The 17,678-nt window shown below is 41.8% G+C and overlaps 1 protein-coding gene across 1 annotated transcript in view; it reads right to left on the bottom strand.

Annotated features, from left to right (window-relative positions):
• LOC122791498 (excitatory amino acid transporter 2-like) overlaps positions 1-17,678 on the bottom strand; it is a 594,255-nt gene that overhangs the window by 27,582 nt on the left and 548,995 nt on the right. Inside the window, exon 8 of the mRNA XM_044059240.1 lies at positions 5,251-5,385. Coding sequence (XP_043915175.1) covers positions 5,251-5,385 — 135 coding nt within the window. The remainder of the gene's footprint in view (positions 1-5,250; positions 5,386-17,678) is intronic.

Genomic DNA, 17,678 nt, shown 5'->3' with positions numbered 1-17,678 from the left:
TGAATCCGTAATTATGTTTGTGCAGACACCTATCCGTTCGACATTATGAATGACGATCATATGTGCGGCAGGTATGTGGTCAATGACATTATGATAGTAATCCACACACATACATACATATATATATATATATATATATATATATATATATATATATATATATATATATATATATATATCTGGACACATAGTTGGTAGTGAGCTGTAGTGATGAGACCTCTAGTGGGTTCTCTGTAAATTATTGTCTGTTCTTTGTTTCACTGAAATTGAAACTAAACTCACTGAAGCTTTAACCAGATGTAAGACAGAGCAAAATCCCATAAAGGGAAGGCATCTCTGATCAGCACTAGTAGAAAGCTACGTTCTCTCATAAAAATATCCAAGGCCAACTTTGAGAGAAAAATCGCCAAGGACACTAAAGATAACCACAAGGCATTCTTCAAGCTATGTTAGAAACCTAATATGGTTTAACCTAATCTGATATGCTCAGAATTAGTACACAACGACAAAAAATTTACCGAACCCACAGATATTGCCAGCATTCTGTCAGACAGGTTCAGTGCAAATTTCTCCCCTCCCTCACCTCCAAAAGAAGAAATACTCATCCCAGCTGAATGTAACCTCCCTGTCATCTCTGATGTCCAGGTGAGAACCGCCCTCAGCAAAGCAAAAAACACAGCATCTATGGGACCTGATGGTATCCCCGGCTGCGTGATACGTGAACTCCAAGAGGAGCTAAACCCACATATAAAAATGTTATTTAACCTTAGCCTTACTACAGGATATGTACCTGAACACTGGCGTACAGCAACAGTGGTCCCACTCCACAAGGGAGGCTCCACTGCAGACCCTGGGAACTACCGCCCCATAAGCTTGACCAGCCTGGTTTGCAAAGCTATGGAAAGAATTATTATGGAACTCATAAACAATGACATTGGGGACCTACAGACACTTGATCCCACCCAGTTTAGCTTTGTAAAGGGCAGATCCTGCCTTTTGAACCTGGTTGACTTTTTTGAAACAGTCACTAGAGCCATTGATGAGGGCAAGGCAGTCCATACAGCCTACCTGGACTTGGCTAAAGCCTTCGACACAATACCCCACTCGGGGATCATAGATAAGATAAACAGCTTAAATGTAAATCCATATGTCATAAGATGGGTTGCAAACTGGCTAAAGAACAGAACCCATAAAGTCAAGATTGCGGGAGCCATGTCAGACCCAAAGCCAGTCACAAGTGGTGTCCCACAGGGATCTGTCCTGGGACCCCTCTTGTTTGGCATTTACTTCTCAGATGTGAAAGCAAACATGGGAGGGTTGTGACTGACAAAGTTCGCAAATGACTGCAAACTAGGCGCCATAGTCGATACACCAGCTGACACATACATCCTACAGAAAGGCCTCACCGAAACAGACAACTGGTGCCGGAATCACGGCCTTAAACTGAATGCCAAGAAATGTATAGTCATCCCCTTTGGGAAAAACAAAATACCCACAAATTATCACATAGACAGTAACCCACTGAGTACCAAAAAAGTAATCAGAGACTTGGGGACAAAAGTTGATAGTGACCTCTCTTTTGACACCCACGTTGCCAAAGTGTTAAGAAAGACTTTCTACCTTGCCCACCTTATCATGAAGGGGTTCACATCCAGATCAAAGGAGGTCATCGTGCCCCTGTACTCCTCCCTTATCAGGCCCATGATTGCGTACAATGCCCCATTTGGTATGTACCTCACCCGGAACCTACAACAGCTGGAGAGACCTCAGAAGTACCTCACCAAGAGGATCAAGGGTCTCCAACATATGTCATATGCTGCCAGGCTAAAGAAACTCCAGCTCTATTCAGTAGCATACCGCCTGCTCAGAGGTGATCTGTGCTTGACGTATAAGGCAATGTCCAACCAGGAATTGATGGACATGCTCCACCTCAAAAAATCAAAATCCATAAGAACCACGAGAGCTAAAGATTTAAACCTCAGTATAAACACGAATAGAACATGCTGGAGGGACAGATTCATAACTCAGAGGCTTCCTATACTCTGAAACAAAATCCCAGTCCATGTTAGGCAGAGCCCCTCACTGACTCTCTTCAAGAGAAATCTTGACGAGTGGATGGGAGATCGTAGGTTTACCCTGGGGGTCACCCCTGTGTCGCTACTTAACAGAGGCACAGTAAACTAATTTTAATAAGTAAGGGGGTCTTCAATGTGTCACTACTAGACAAAGGCACAGTATTCTAAATTTATCCTATACACCTTAGTACCACTACATGGGGTGGCGAAAGCCACATCTCTAGGGCTAGGCTTGCAAATGCCCCAGGGCAGATAGCCTACTACTAAACTATGAAACTATAAAACTATGAGGTGATTCACATGACCTCAGTATGCCCTGCCAGATGGGGTTCCTTTCCTCCTAGTCCACTAAATCCATCTGTGGCTGTGAGAGTGGCACCATTCAAGGGTGAACTAACTCCCTCTCCATCCTCCTTCCAGAGTGTTCTATACTCAGGAATTTTTGTTCACTGTTGCTTACTGAGGACTTCATTCTGAAGGGGCAAATCCGAGAGCAGTCAGAGAGGGGTTACAGTGGAAGATTAAGGAAGGACTTCAGAAAATGGTTGATATGAGACTACTATGACTGCCTGCTGATATTTGTGATACCTTGGTCTGTTTAGAAATGTGTTCCTATAGATTTTCTGAGGTCTTGTGATTCAGATAAAAAGGGAAAGACTGGGAATTGTTATGCACCCCTTTTCTCCAAGTATATGCAACTTCCGAGGCAGTATATTTAAAAGTCAATGATATGGGGCATAGCTGCATGTTAGAGATGTTATTATATTGTGTGTGACCATGTGAGATAAATGTTTATATTTCCTTTGTGATGTTTCACAGTGTTATTGATGATTAATTATTATAAACCCACTGAATAATTGAGAAGACATTCTAAATGGGGTAACTTGAAAGGTCTTACAGCTGTGGACTTTGGGAGAGAGAGAGGTAGAAAGTATAGAAATGGATTAACAGATTAAGTAAAAAAAGGTATTTCCAGAAATTGCAAGACTATAGATTTGTTAGTGGGATAACAGCACTACCATGGTAACTTTAAAAAATTCTGCCAGGTAACAACAAGTTCAAAAAAGTTGTAGGGAAATCTAAACAAATGGAGTCTTGGGAGCGACATAGCTAGGTCATCTGACAACTTGGACAGATCCCCAGACTGGCACCCACTCTTCCTAAAGATTCTAAATAAGCATTTTCTACTTTGAAGTATTACTTTAGCAAGCTGTTTGTTACATCCAAAGCAAACTGCTTGCTGCAGTGACTAACTTTCTGAATCCATGAATCCCATATTGGCATTTATTAAAGAAGCTGCAATATTACCCATGACTTCCAATATGAATATTGATAGTACACTTCTTTCCTATCAGCAGCTGACAATTGCACCCCCTGAGAGCTTGCTCCTGGCAGCCGCCCCCTTTCCCCCTTTGTAGTTACAGCTCTGTCTTCTTAAGCTGAACAATCAGCAGGTAGGAATGGTAACCCTAGATCTGGAGAGTTTTTTCTCTATGTCCTTGTGTGATATAAATGACAGGACAGAGTCTAATGAAGTAAATAAACTTTCTCAATGAAACACATGCAGACATTCTGCTACCGAGTATGAATGACATGGATCTGTTTTTTGCATATGTGTTTAACTCCTGCGCAGATCACTACAGTGTATTTTGTAGAATAATCCTTCTGTTTTTTCAAAGGAAAAACTTCCTTTGGGATAATTGTATAAACAGTATAATCCTGGCTAAGATATATGTACTATCTCCTACAAGGACATGGAAAGTATCATCCTTATCTACATTTGGAGACAGATTCTAGAATTATTTATGCTTGGACTAGCATGCTATCACAAGAACTTACATGTCACCCAGTTCCACAACAAGCTTCTTTAATAACTCAAAGCATATACATTAATTGAATAATGGCAAAGGTCTCTGCAAAATTTACATGCCTCTCTGCAAACTACTTTGAAATTTTACATTAACATCAAACACAGATATGAATTCCCAAACTAACTGCATCACCTATTGTAATCAATGGATCTTCATGGTGCATGTAGATCTCCTCCTCCTGCTCCTGTGTGCTGGCAAACCCATATCACTGCAATCATAGGAAGTGTTGTCCTGTGGCCAGTAATTTGTTTTGCTGCTCTGAGCAATGGCAGTGCAGATGTGTGGTTGCGTTTCTTTGAGAGCTGTCCCCTTTGAATATAAGGTGACTTGAATCGAAACTTTTAATGAATAATGTACAGTTGGGTAGGTGCATAGCACATCACCTGTTATATGACAGCACTGATACTGCATGCATGATAGTGTTTAACTGTTATGCATGCAATACTATAGTCCACATGCAGGTGACACTGTGGAGTTCCACGTGTTCAGACTATCTGAAAGTGCACATGGCTATACAGTTTGTAGATAGGTTAAAGTTTACTTGCACAGAATGCTTTTGAATCCCATTAGCTGAACATAGTATAGCATGCTTTATAAAGACTGGTGAGTCCTGTTTAGTGTCTGGTGGATCATAGGCAAAAGTTACATCCTGAATGATGTTATACCTGAGAGGGCATAAAGATGGTGTTTGAATGGTATTTCAGGATAGCATGGAGCCACTGTTCTGCTACCTCAGACTTTATGGAATCCCACATAAGAAATCGTATAACCTTATTTGAGGCATTGTAATTATCTGTTTAGCAACAGACTATAACACAATAAACAGAAGAATGTCAGAAATAAATAAAAATGTTGTTTGAATATATATGACCATAGTAATGTGTTAAATAAAATACCCTTCAAGGTTATGAACAAAACAAATTGCACGATCTTTACCCAGTTTAATGTGAATATTCTACAGATGTCTTGTTTTCCCAGTAAAGAACTACACTTTTTGGCATTTCTTACTTCATCTTATGGGATATTATTCAATAGTTTTTATACCAGTGCTTTGCAGAATTCAAACAAATGGAAATAATTACTTCCAGAAATGTAGTACATAAATACAATTTCATTTAAACATAAGTGCTGTCCTTTTGACATGCTGTGTACATGGCTGTAGATATATATAATTAATGATTTATTTGTTATAGTATAACAGTGAAACTGACAGAAATAAAACACTGGTTTTGTCTGCTGGGGAAGAAAGCTGCTTTTTCATTTAAGTGGTAACGCTAACATTTTAATTTACTGCAAATACTTACAGAAGCCAGTCGACTGCTATAAGAAGGCTGATATCCTGAGTTGGTAGTCCCACAGCAGTCAGAATAAGAAGCATCGTTACAAGACCAGCACTCGGAATGCTCGCGGCTCCAACACTGGCTAATGTGGCTGTTAAGCTGGTAAGATGACAACGAAGATATGATTAGTGTTTTACTCTGCGTACCTGTTATATTTAAATCCATTGTAAACTGCCTCAGCTAACCTATTATTCTTTTGTCTCTATTTTTGTAATGTTTACATGTGCATAGAATACATAACTTTAATTTGGTTGTACAATGCCTTACCACACCACCTTGTGCAAACATCTACTTTCTCCTTATATTATTCCTGCTCTATTATCTGCTTGATGACTTCATCTGACTGTCCAGAATCTTTCAGGTGGCAATCTATAGTGACACATCTGTTTAGGTTTAAGAGGCTGCAATGTTATACAGTTAATGTAAATTCTTTTTCAAACTTCTCATAGCTTTATTACTTAAGCTCTGCATCTTGAAATTGTATGACTATTCATGCATGCATGCATAACATGGCACCGTCATTACCTTTTCTCCATGCCATTGGCGTTATTCTGCAACATTCAGTTACCCATATTGTGGCACATTCGTATGGCTAGCATGGCTGTATCACTGCAGAATGAGAGCATTGGCTTTGCACGGAAACTGCTGTGATGTGCACAGATAACTAAATAAGCAGATAGGGAGCAAGAGACACTGGGGGCAGAGATAGACAGAGACAGAGACAGAAACTCATTGGGCAGATAGATCAAAATATAAATGCCTAAAAAGGTGGCCAGACAGATGATAGAGAGAGACTGGCAGGTGAAGAGCCATTGAGAGAAAGGCAAGAAGGTGGACAGATGGACTACTGAGAGAGAGACAGAGAGAGATTGTTAATAAAAAATGGTTGGTGCACTAGTTAGCAAATACTAGCAGTAACACTTCAGATCATGTTCTGGCTCTGAGGTATAAAGTTTTGGTACTTTTCCATTAACGGGGCAGCAGGCATGGTGTGAAATATACACGGAAAAGTAATACAGAACTTATCTGAACTACATGCTGACATTGTCAACACATGCAGTGCCAAAGCTGACTTTAGCACAAAATCCAAAAGCCTCATCTATAACAGAAAAGTAAAGAGTAATGTAGCCATATTACTCCAAAAAGTCCAGATTCAGCAGTTTTTCCATCAGCAGTAAACAGCCAAAGCTCACAGTTAGCAACACTTACAGCAGGGATTTTTGACTTTCACTTTCTCTAACCATACAGAAGCCTGAAGCTCATCTCTTCACCCAATCTTTCTTTGCCACTATTCTCAAAACATGCATAAAGCTTCCACCAAATGAATTTCAGCACTGTTACGGCCAACAGCACTTTACAGAAGATTTGCTGAATCAAAGCGTACCTCTTAGATGCTGACCTGCTGAAAAATAACTGTATGACTCCAGGCTGCAGAATTGTAATGTCATAACTGATAAAAAAATGCAGTCAGATACAGGAGACAAAACAGAAAGAGTGGACTGCTCCCCTGACCCAAACCTTTCTGCAGCTCATTCAACTACGAACACTAACACACAAAGCAGTTGTATTCATCTAGCCCCCAAAACAATAGGTATCCTCAGGGGCACACGATAAAGAACACAAGTCACACAGCACCACCGGTTGGGGCAAACAGTGATAATTGGTATGTTTCTGCAGCTTCAACATTCTCATTTAAATGTCCTGGGCAGTTATTAAAGACATCCACTACTAAATTCAGACACTAGTAAATAGCTCAACCATGCGAGTAATTCAAACACATTAAGAAAGAGGGAATTGCTGGATTGCTAGGTACTCCATTAAGAGTACAGTAGGTCTTCTTTAATCCATTCATGCTCGACACTCACACTGTGTACATATGTTTGGTGACACCTGTTGCCCTGTTAATGGAAAAGTACAAACATTTTTGTCCCATATTATTTCCTGGATGACCCAGGTGTGATTAGTGACCCAGAAATGGGAGGACCTAGCTGAGCATTGATGGAAGTGAGTACCCATTGCTGGCTTTCCCCATTCCACTGACCTGTATTTGTAGAATCCTGTCATAAATGGTCCATCTGGGACAAGACCAGAAAATATAGGGACCTCAGGGTGGTCAGGCTCTTCAGTGGGTGCACATCGCACTCGCTGAGCATGGTGGGGATACAGAAGCATGCAACTGTACTTGGCTCACTGTTGTAAACATTCTGTCATGTTTTCAAGCCAATGATGGTCTCAGGAACACTCAAAATATTTCTTCACTCCACTGGAAGATGGCCATGACCTCTGGCTCTTACATTCCTCCCAGTGTGTCCTTAGGTGTTGGAATCAAGGGATGAGGAAAGGCTACCATGTGATGAAGACATGGTCAGTCTGGGAAAGACAGAGCCACATTCTGACCTTAGGTTCCAAGTAGCATCTCTCAGACAGCTCTATGGAATACTAAAATCCACAGAGTCCAACACTGGCATGACAAAGGCTCCAAATGGCCTACATGATCAAAGGTATAGTAATAAGAAAGGATACCGCTCCCTTAACTGTCAGGTAGTCTGCGATGCACTGGGGATTATTTCCAGTGTGTATGTATATGTGTGTGAGCATTGTTTCTGTGTGTGTCTGTGCCTGTGTCTGTGCAGCACCCATGTCATTTATGTGTCTATGTGTGTCTGTAACTGTGTCTGTGCAGTACCCACATTGTTTATGTGCCTGTGTGTGTCTGTGCAGCACCCACATTGTTTCTGTTTTTGTGTGTGTCTGTGCCTGTATCTGTGCAGCACCCACATTGTTTCTGTGTCTGTGTGTGTCTGTGCCTGTGTCTGTGCAGCACCCACATTGTTTCTGTGTCTGTGTGTGCCTGTGCCTGTGCAGCACCCACATAATTTCTTTGTCTGTGTGTGCCTATGCCTGTCTGTGCATCACCCACATTGTTTCTGTGTCTGTGTGTGTCTATGCCTGTGTCTGTGCAGCACCCACATTGTTTCTGTGTCTGTGTGTGTCTGTGCCTGTGTCTGTGCAGCACCCACATTGTTTCTGTGTCTGTGTGTGTCTGTGCCTGTGTCTGTGCAGCACCCACATTGTTTCTGTGTCTGTGCGTATTTGTGTCTGTGTCTATGCAGCACCTGCATTGTTTATGTGCCTGTGTGTGTTCGTGCCTGTGTCTATGCAGCACTCAGGTAGTTCACATTATTCTCACACATGGCACACGCCTGACCTGTACATCCATTTTCAGTGTGGTGATTTATGACAGAGTCATGTAGTTAGTAAGTGCTGGCACAGTGTATAACCCTCCCAAATATTGTAACATTGTGATTTGCAGGTGATGCTGGCTACCCCTTTGAACCCTGGTACATGACTCCCATGCAAAACTTTAAAACTGTGACAGAGATATAATGCAACACTGCCCATACCCAGACATGGAACATCACTGATCATGTGTTTAGGATGACAAAAGCATAGAGACTACTCTTTGGATACAACTAGTTGGTCTCTGCACTACTCCCAGGGATAGCCAGCAAAATGGCGGCAGCACGTGCCATGTCACATATCATGATTAAGTCTGACAGACATCCTGTCCACATGGCTGTGTTACTCCATCTACCAGAGATCCCAGCAGAAGTGGCTGAAGGCAATGCCATGTATCAGTAACCAGATGAGGTACCATCAGCCTGAGCCTCCTCATTTGGTAACTGGTGCAAAACTTGGCAACACTGGGAAAGCAGCAACATCTAGTTAATAATTATAGCTCACGCAGTTCACAAAGAGTCAGTGTTACACAGATTAGTCATGATATATGCAGCGTTCTTATCAAGCTATGGTTCTTAGTGCATGGACTACTCCCACTGTGTGTCACACATCACATCAGGACACAACATGAGGAAGGGTGTTACTGGCCAGAGTCAGTCATTAGTACAGGGGACAAAGAATGCAATAATACAAGACTGGAAGCACAAAAACGTAAAGGGGACACATCAGAGGGGGCACAAAAGGGCTGTATTTAATATATCTGTATATTGCATTAGGCATCATTTCCTCACCACCCAGGAATGTGATAGATTTTAAAGCCACTGAGTCCTCTGACTGTGACAGATGATCGTGTATTTCAGCACCACTGCCAGACTCAAAAAGAGCTGCTGATATCAGTGCATTGTACAGCCTCAGACATTTCTACAGTTAACTATCACTATCTTGTCCTGTAAAAGAATGCCAGATAAAGCACCACTCTGAGCACATTGCCATTTGCCATAAGGGTGCCCATGTCCCACTCACAGCAAGAGTGCAAATCCATCAAAAATACTTAATTTTCAACATTACTGTTTATGGTAACTCTACCTTGTTGCACTTCTGATTTGGTTATGAAAAGAAACATGGATTTTGTATACATTGTGTAATAACTATATATCCTAACGTCTGCTATATACCTACTCTATCCTTAAGTGAGGTGGGATGGTTCAGCCCTGCAAAAACCATAACATTACTGGGTATAAATGCTGTTCCATCTATTCCTACTAACAAGAGAAACCTCTCCACCTCAGTCAGACTTGTGAATCCTTGCAACCTTCCCGGTGGCAGATCTTTCATTTGCAATGGTGCATGCCCCCTGCTTGGCATGGTTGGTCATATCAGGTAGCTAAAGCTGATATGGAGTTACTGTACAATTGTGACACCTACCATATTGATATCTTGCAGCACAAACAACCACATGTGGCCTCTCGGTTGTATGTATGTTCCTCTCTAATAGTCTTAGGCCATGCTACCTGAGTGTATGCAACAGAACCTCATTTTCAGGATTGCAAAATTCTCCAACCATTACTTTTCCCATCCTATGGACTTACTGACTCCTTTTTAGACAGAGGGAATACATAGGTTCATATGTAGGTACTAGGCTATTGGCCCAAAGGCCTAAGTAAGCCTAGCCAACAAGGTTCCCTGGCTTATGCCACCCAAGAAAGTTATTTTCCTGTGCCCCTGTCGAGCAGAGCCACATAAGTGATCCCCGGGGTGTATTTTCTAGTTTCCTTCTACTCATCAAGATTTTTCTTGAAGAGCGCTAATGAGGAACTTTGCTTGACATAGACGGGTAGCTTGTTCCAGAGTATGGGAAGTCTCTGGAACAGGAATCTATCCCTCAAGCATGTCCTGTTTATTGAGGTGATGACTACATATTGTTATGGAAATCTGTACAGGTACTGACCATATGGCTGTTACTCAGGGACACATATCCACAGAATGAAGGCCCTATAATGGGAGTCTGGCAGGGCCTATTCATCCTCAGCTTCTCCTCTGGATTCATGCCACAGGAATGGACAGCTGCAGTAGTCATTCTGCTCCAATAGGGGTCGACAAAACTATAGACATATAAGCTTCATCAGCCTTATCTGTAAAGCAATGGAATGCATCATTATGGAACTTATTAATAAGGACATAGGCAGTCTACAAGCATCGGACTCGACAATTTGGGTTTGTTAAAGGCTCAGCCTGCCTGTTGAACCTGATAAGATTCTTTGTAAGTAGTCCTCCGTGATGTATTAGACTCAGGCAGATCAGTGTGCACTGCCTACATGGACCTAGCTAAAGCCTTTGATACAATCCTACAGTCTGACATTATCAACAAGCTAATCAAATAAATATAAAGCCATATGCTATGCACTGGATAGCAAACTGGCTAACGGACAATACACATTCTATTAGTGTAGGAGGCATGTTCTTTTTAAAAAAAAGTAGTTACTAGCTATGTCGCCCTGAAATCAGTCCTAGGGCCATTCTCTTTGGCATTTACTTTTCTGATGTCTAGGCTAACATTAAGGACTTGTGGTTGATCATAGGTTCATAGGTAGGTACTAGGCTATTGGCCCAAGGGCCTAAGTAAGCATAGCCAACAAGGTTCCCTGGCTTATGCCACCCAAGAAAATTATTTTCCTGTGCCACTGTCGAGCAGAGCCACAGAAGTGATCCCCGGGGTGTATTTCCTATTTTCCATCCACTCATCAAGATTTTTCTTGTAGAGTGCTAATGAGGAACTTTGCTTGACATAGATGGGTATCTTGTTCCAGAGTATGGGAAGTGTCTGGGACAGGAATCTATCCCTCCAGCATGTCCTGTGTATTGTGGTGACAAGGTTTGGGTCCCTAGAGCATGTAGCTCGGAGGGATTGGGATTTCTTTAGGTGTAGCATGTCCAACAGCTCTGGGTTTGACATAGCCTAATATGTTATGCAGAGTTCACCTCAGAGTAGGCGATATGTTATAGAGTAAAGCTGGAGTTTTTTGAGACGGTCAGTGTAGGACATCTGTTTGAGGCCAGTAATCCTCTTTGTAAGGTACTTCTGTGGCCTTTCCAGCTGCTGCAGATGTCTTGTGAGGTACATTCCAAAAGGGGTGTTGTACTCTATAATGAGTCTAATGAGTGTAGAGTAAAGGGGAACAATAAATTCTTTTGTCATGGATGAGAACCCTTTTGTGATGAGGTGTGCCCTATATAAAGACTTCTTGACTACTCTGGTGATGTGATTATCAAAGTAGAGACTGCTGTCCACCTGGGTCCCAAGGTCTCATCACATATTTGGTGTTAAGTAGACTGCTGCCTATGTGGTAGTTCATGTTATCATTGATTTTACCAAAGGAGATGACAATGCACTTTTTGGCATTGAGATTGAGGACATGGCTCTGACACCAGGCATCTATCTCAGTGAGGCCCTTCTATAGTATGTCCACATCATTTGGGGACTCGACTATGGCTCCTAGTTTGCAGTCATCTGCGAACTTCATTAGTGAGAGGCCTTCTGTGTTAGCCTGTACTTCAGAGAAGTAGATACCAAACAGGAGAGGTCCCAGAACTGAATCCTGTGGCACTCCACTTGTCACTGTTTTGAAGTCAGATTTGGAGTCTGCAACTTTTACAGTGTGGGTTCTGTCAGTGAGCCAGTTGGCAACCCATCTTGTGACGTAGGGATTTATACCTAGTTTAGTGAGTTTAGCTATAATTCTAGAATGAGGGATGGTGATGAAAGCCTTGGTGAGGTCAAGATAGGCCATGTGAACCACCTTACCCTCATCTACGGTTTTGGTGACTGCCTCAAAGAAGTTGATCAGGTTCAGGAGGCATGATCTGCCTTTCACAAACCTGCACTGGGTGGGGTCCAGAGTTTGGAGGTTGCCAATGTCTTTGTTTATGAGTTCCATGATGATACATTTAATGGCCTTGCAGACCAGGCTCATCAGGCTAATAGGGTGATAGTTCTTGGGATCAGTGGTGGCTCCCCCTTTGTGGAGTGAGATAACTGTTGTTGTGCACCATTCAGTGGGCACAAAGCATGATGTGAGGCTATGCTTGAACATGGAGCTTAGGTGGGGAGCCAGTTCATTCTGAAGTTCATGTAAAACGCAGCCTGGGATGTTGTCTATTCCCATGGATGCTGTGTTTTTGGCTGTAGAGAGTGCAGCTTTTACCTCCATACTTGTGATTGCAGGGACACTGCATTCTTCCTGTATAGATATGGGCCCTTTAGGGGGTGAGAAGGGGTAAAGTTAGCAGTGAGCCTATCTGCCAGGATGTTGGTAATGTCAGTTGGTTCTGTAATTTTCATGCCGTTGTGCTGTAACTCAGAGTAGATCTTGGTGTTGCCATTGTGATTCTTGACATAGCTATAGAATGCTTTGTGGTTGTCCTTAGAATCAGTGGCAATTTTGTTTTCATTGCTAGCTTTGGAGGCTCTTATAAGGGATCTCAGCTTCTTACTGAGGCTGACCACGGAGCTCCCCCACTCATGGGATTTTATTCTCTTTTGCAACAGTTTCTTCCTTCTGTTGCACTGTTTGTTTATGGCAGGGGACCAGCAGATTGGCTTCCTCTTTGGAGGATAGCATCTTGGTTCTGTTTGGGATAACATGATCCATACACTCATGTAAGTGCTTATAGAGTGCATTTGTGTAGGATTCAGCAGTTGTAACTGTAATGTCCATCTGTGTGGGTGTCATTAAGTTTGCCACTTCTGTCTTAAGGAGCATAAAGCTGGCTTTGGAGAAATTTTTTACTGTGGTTTCCTTAATGGGGGTGGAGGGGTGGGAGCAGGATGTGGATATTTATGGTGATTAGCTTATGGTCAGAGCAAACCAATGAGGAGTTGATTTCAAGCGGCGAACACTGGTCATTCATGTTGGTAATGACTAGGTCTAGGATATTGTTACCCCTGGTGGGGGTGTGGATAAGTTGATCCAGGGCATTGGAATTTATGAATTCCAGAAAGCTTTGAGTGAAAGAGTTGGTACATGAGTAGTTTTCCCAGTTAATGGTGGGGTAGTTGAAATTGCCCATTATTAGGGTGTTTGGTTGAACCCTAATATTTTCCAGTATATCAAGAAAAGAGGAGTGGGAATCCTGGGGCATGGTGGGGGATCTGTAGCAAGTTACAATTTGGATTGCAGTTTTGCCTAGAGTTAGTTGCACTTGGATAATCTCGGATGCATTATGCTGAGCAACTAGCCTGGAGGTATGGCTATCCTTAATGAATATGGACACACTTCCGCCTTTGGTGTTCTGGTCCAGGTACATGGCCAAAAAGTGTCTGCAGATAACTGCAAGCTTGGAGCTGTGATTATCTTGCCATCTGACTTCCACGTTCTTCAGAAGGGACTAAAAAGCACCAGTAAATGGTGTCTGGAAAACAGCATAATACTAAATGACAAGAAATGGAACATTGTGTCCTTAAGCAAAACTGGGAACCCATGCACCTATCATATAGGTGTCACCACTATGAGAGCTGACTCTGCCAATGGGTAACAGGGCACTTTCGTTGACAATTGACTATACTTTGACCACCATGCATCCATGGTAATTACAAAATCCTTTTACATTGTCAGAATAGCCACCAGGGGCTGTTCCTTCCAGACCTGAGGAACTTATCTTCCCTCTCTGCTCCTCCCCCTTCAGGCCCATAATAAAGTATAATGGCCCCTTTGGTATGTTCCTGTTTAAGCATATGACCCATCTTGAGTGACCACAGTGTTTCCTCTTTAAGATAATCAAGTGCATGTCTTCTCTGAGCTAGCAAGACTATCATAAAGTGCTCTTTCACTTTTTTGTGTCCTGCAGACTCCTGACAGGGAGCCACTGCCTAGCTTGTAGAGCCTCTAAGGATCTAGTCCTATGGACCTCCTGCATATCTGCAAAACTAGTAACTCTGGATGCAAAACAAAGTAGCACTTTGACCCTCATTATGAGTAACCTGGATGAATTGATGGACAATTGTAAATGCACTTCCAGTAGGGAAACTCAAGTTTCCATTGAAAGGGTTTAAACTTGGTATAAATTAGTCATGTCAATGGGTACCTATGATTTGGGGTATTGTGGTTACAATATTAATGGTCCTTTTTATCAGCAGCCTAGTATTAACCTCTGAACCTTTGAACCGATAAATATAATACTTTTTGCCAGAGGTTAGCATTTAAAATGATCTACTAGCATGGCATGGTAAGGTTCCCTCCACTCAGAGGGGACATTATTTGCCTCTGTACACATGACAGCATTTAAGCAATATAATGTAACATAAGAGATATTCTGTAAATACATAGCTACTCTTAGGAAACACGCCTATTCAAGCTTCTGATGCCTGAGTTCATTGACAAAATGGAAAATGTACACCCTACCCTAATATCTTTTAATAGAAAGTCTTTTGGAAAACCACTGGTCTGTATTACTTGTGATGAGAATGCAAACAATATGATGCCATGGCCTCAAATTCTGCAAGTTTGTTTACTATAAGCACATGAGGCAATAGAGCATGAAGTCAAAAAAATGCATTATTTTAGTGTTGTACACTAGAGCTTTTACATGCAAAAGGAGTAACGGAGCCTTCTTACTGTTTTGGGTCCCCAAGACTGCTGCACTAGATGCATGCATGCATATGTGCTGTGCATGAAAATATTGCATGGAACTCAAATCTCAGACAAGCATGTCCGTGCAGCTGTCTGCCATTTTACTCTGCTATTTAGCATTTGGCATCCTGCAAGGCACTTTACAGCACATTGTTTCTGTATGGTGTGTCAATGAGATCAATATGTTAATTTGTCTCTTTTCAGGAATGATAGACAAGAATTACTAGGTCATTATGGAGGACCATTCAAGAAGGTGGATAACTGATATGAACTCGGAGCAGAAACTATCTAGAAATGCAGGCATTCCATGACCTGCAGAGTTATGTTGACCTTAGGCACTGCATTCTTGTTGCAAGAGTAAAAGCCAGGAGTATTAAGTAAGTAACCAGACAAGTATTGTAAGTTATATTTTAATAGACTCTTCCTGCTAATTGCATACCAATCAGTTAGGTAGTTTATCTATGGGCATTTTTGTCTTTCAGTTTATGAAGAAATATGCACCAATCATATGGATTGTCATAGGAGGATGAAACGGCTGACTGCAAGATGGGGTGTGCAAGACTGCTATGTGCGTTAGGGTTGACAATATTTCTGTGGCATGCCATAGTTATGGTAGCGTTCTCACTGTGTATCCATGAAGCAGGTCCACCTAATGAGGAAGAAGAGGAAGCCCTACCACCTCTATCTGAAAGTGGCATCTGGTGTGACTGATGCCAGAGATTTGGTTGCTTCACCATGGAGGGATAAAGTGCCAGAGATTTGGTTGCCTCACCACACAGGGGTAAAGTCCCTTCTTAGGTTGAAATCTGTAGGGTGCACCATGGATCAGACACAGCTGCAACAGCTAATTGAGGAAGATGAGAAGCATCAGATCAGTTTTCCTCTTAGCGACAAGAGTCCCTCTAGAAGGAAATAGTGGATCTGATGGAGTGGTGAGCCCTGAACATCATGCCAATGGAAAGTGAGGAAGCCTCTTCACTTCTCTTTGTTGGATCATTGCCTGGTGATGGTTCAGATGGGATACCTAATTATTCTCTAGCATTGATTTAGTTTTTAGAACAATTAAGTGTGCTTCATATACTATTTCAGTGAATCATTTTTCAAATCTGTAGGTATTTTGGGGCATGTTTTGCACAAAATTTCATTTTATTTGTGAATAAGCCCATGTCAGAGTGTCACTCAAGTTGACATTTGGGCTGAAATAGGATGGTGGGTGACGGCTAACCCTGGTATGCCCAGGGATAGACAGCAAAGTAAGGATGAATGATCTAACCTCACCTTGCACTGGCAAAAATGTCTAGAGTAACAGTAACAGGCAGATGAAAGGCACTGTGCACTTGTGATGGGAAAATATCTCAGGACAACAAAAAGTTTTCAATAAAATGGTACTGGTTGTGACATGAAAGTTAAACAATACTGATGTATATCACAACATGAAGATATCGTTGCAGTCTGGTAACGGTTATGTCTTAGAAAGCAATGCCTAGAAAGAAACTATAATGAGTGCACAGATAACACGTAGTAGAATGCTTACTGGTGTGTTGTGTAGCCTAAATCAGTGCTGTATTTCATACAGTGTGTGCTGTGTACAACCATGTTGCATGTCAAATAATGTGCACTGTGTCCAAAATGTGCACTGTATATTAACAGAGTGGATATCAAATAATGTGCCACATACACTAACACAGAGTAATTTACAGCCAATAAAAATGTCATGACATGGTTTATTATATCCGTGTATCTTCACCACTATGTTTTGAGGATGGTAGTGTGAAAAGCCTACCTTACGCATCCTCAGTGTATGACATGAACATGAGTTAAAATGCACAACCAGAACTGCATGCATGAAAAGAAAAATATGTATGTAACCCACAGAGGATTAAGGATATGACTTGTTAATGTGATGCTTCATGTGGTCCAGAGTTTGATTCCATCAGCCTGCATTTGCCCACTGTGTGATTCTGAGCAAGTCGCTTAACCCAGCAATGGTCCGTGGTTGAGTGTGAAAAATGTCTATGTCTATCAGTACTCTAATCTGATTAACAAAATGCAAAAAAAGTGTGTAGCCATGCCTAAGAAATATTCATTAATCCATTCATTCTCAGATTACCGGCATAAGTGAGATCACGGTCCCTGGGAGCTGGAGCGTATCTTGACGCACATTGGGTTAGAAAGCAGATAAACTAATAATGGATGAAATGCAAACCGATCATAAGACATGCACACACAGCACACTTACAAACATCACAGACAGTACACAGACCTGCAAGCAATTCCAAGGATCACAGATTCACCCACTGCACATTCTTGGTTATTGAGCAGAAACCAGAACACCTGGAAAACCCACATGGACATAAGGAGGATATGCAGATACTGTACATATTGCACACCCCAGCCAATATCAGACATGGATAATAAAGCACAGTGGCATTAGTTTATATATTGGATTTCCATGCATACTTGCAGATGCTTATACATCTGTGGTAGGCAGATACACATTTAGAGATTTTGTCAATACCAGTGTGC

The sequence above is a fragment of the Protopterus annectens genome, chromosome 17.part0, assembly GCF_019279795.1.
Source record: "Protopterus annectens isolate FY-2018-M chromosome 17.part0, PAN1.0, whole genome shotgun sequence".
Lineage (NCBI taxonomy): Eukaryota > Metazoa > Chordata > Ceratodontiformes > Protopteridae > Protopterus > Protopterus annectens.
This window is presented reverse-complemented; position numbering and strand designations above follow the sequence as displayed.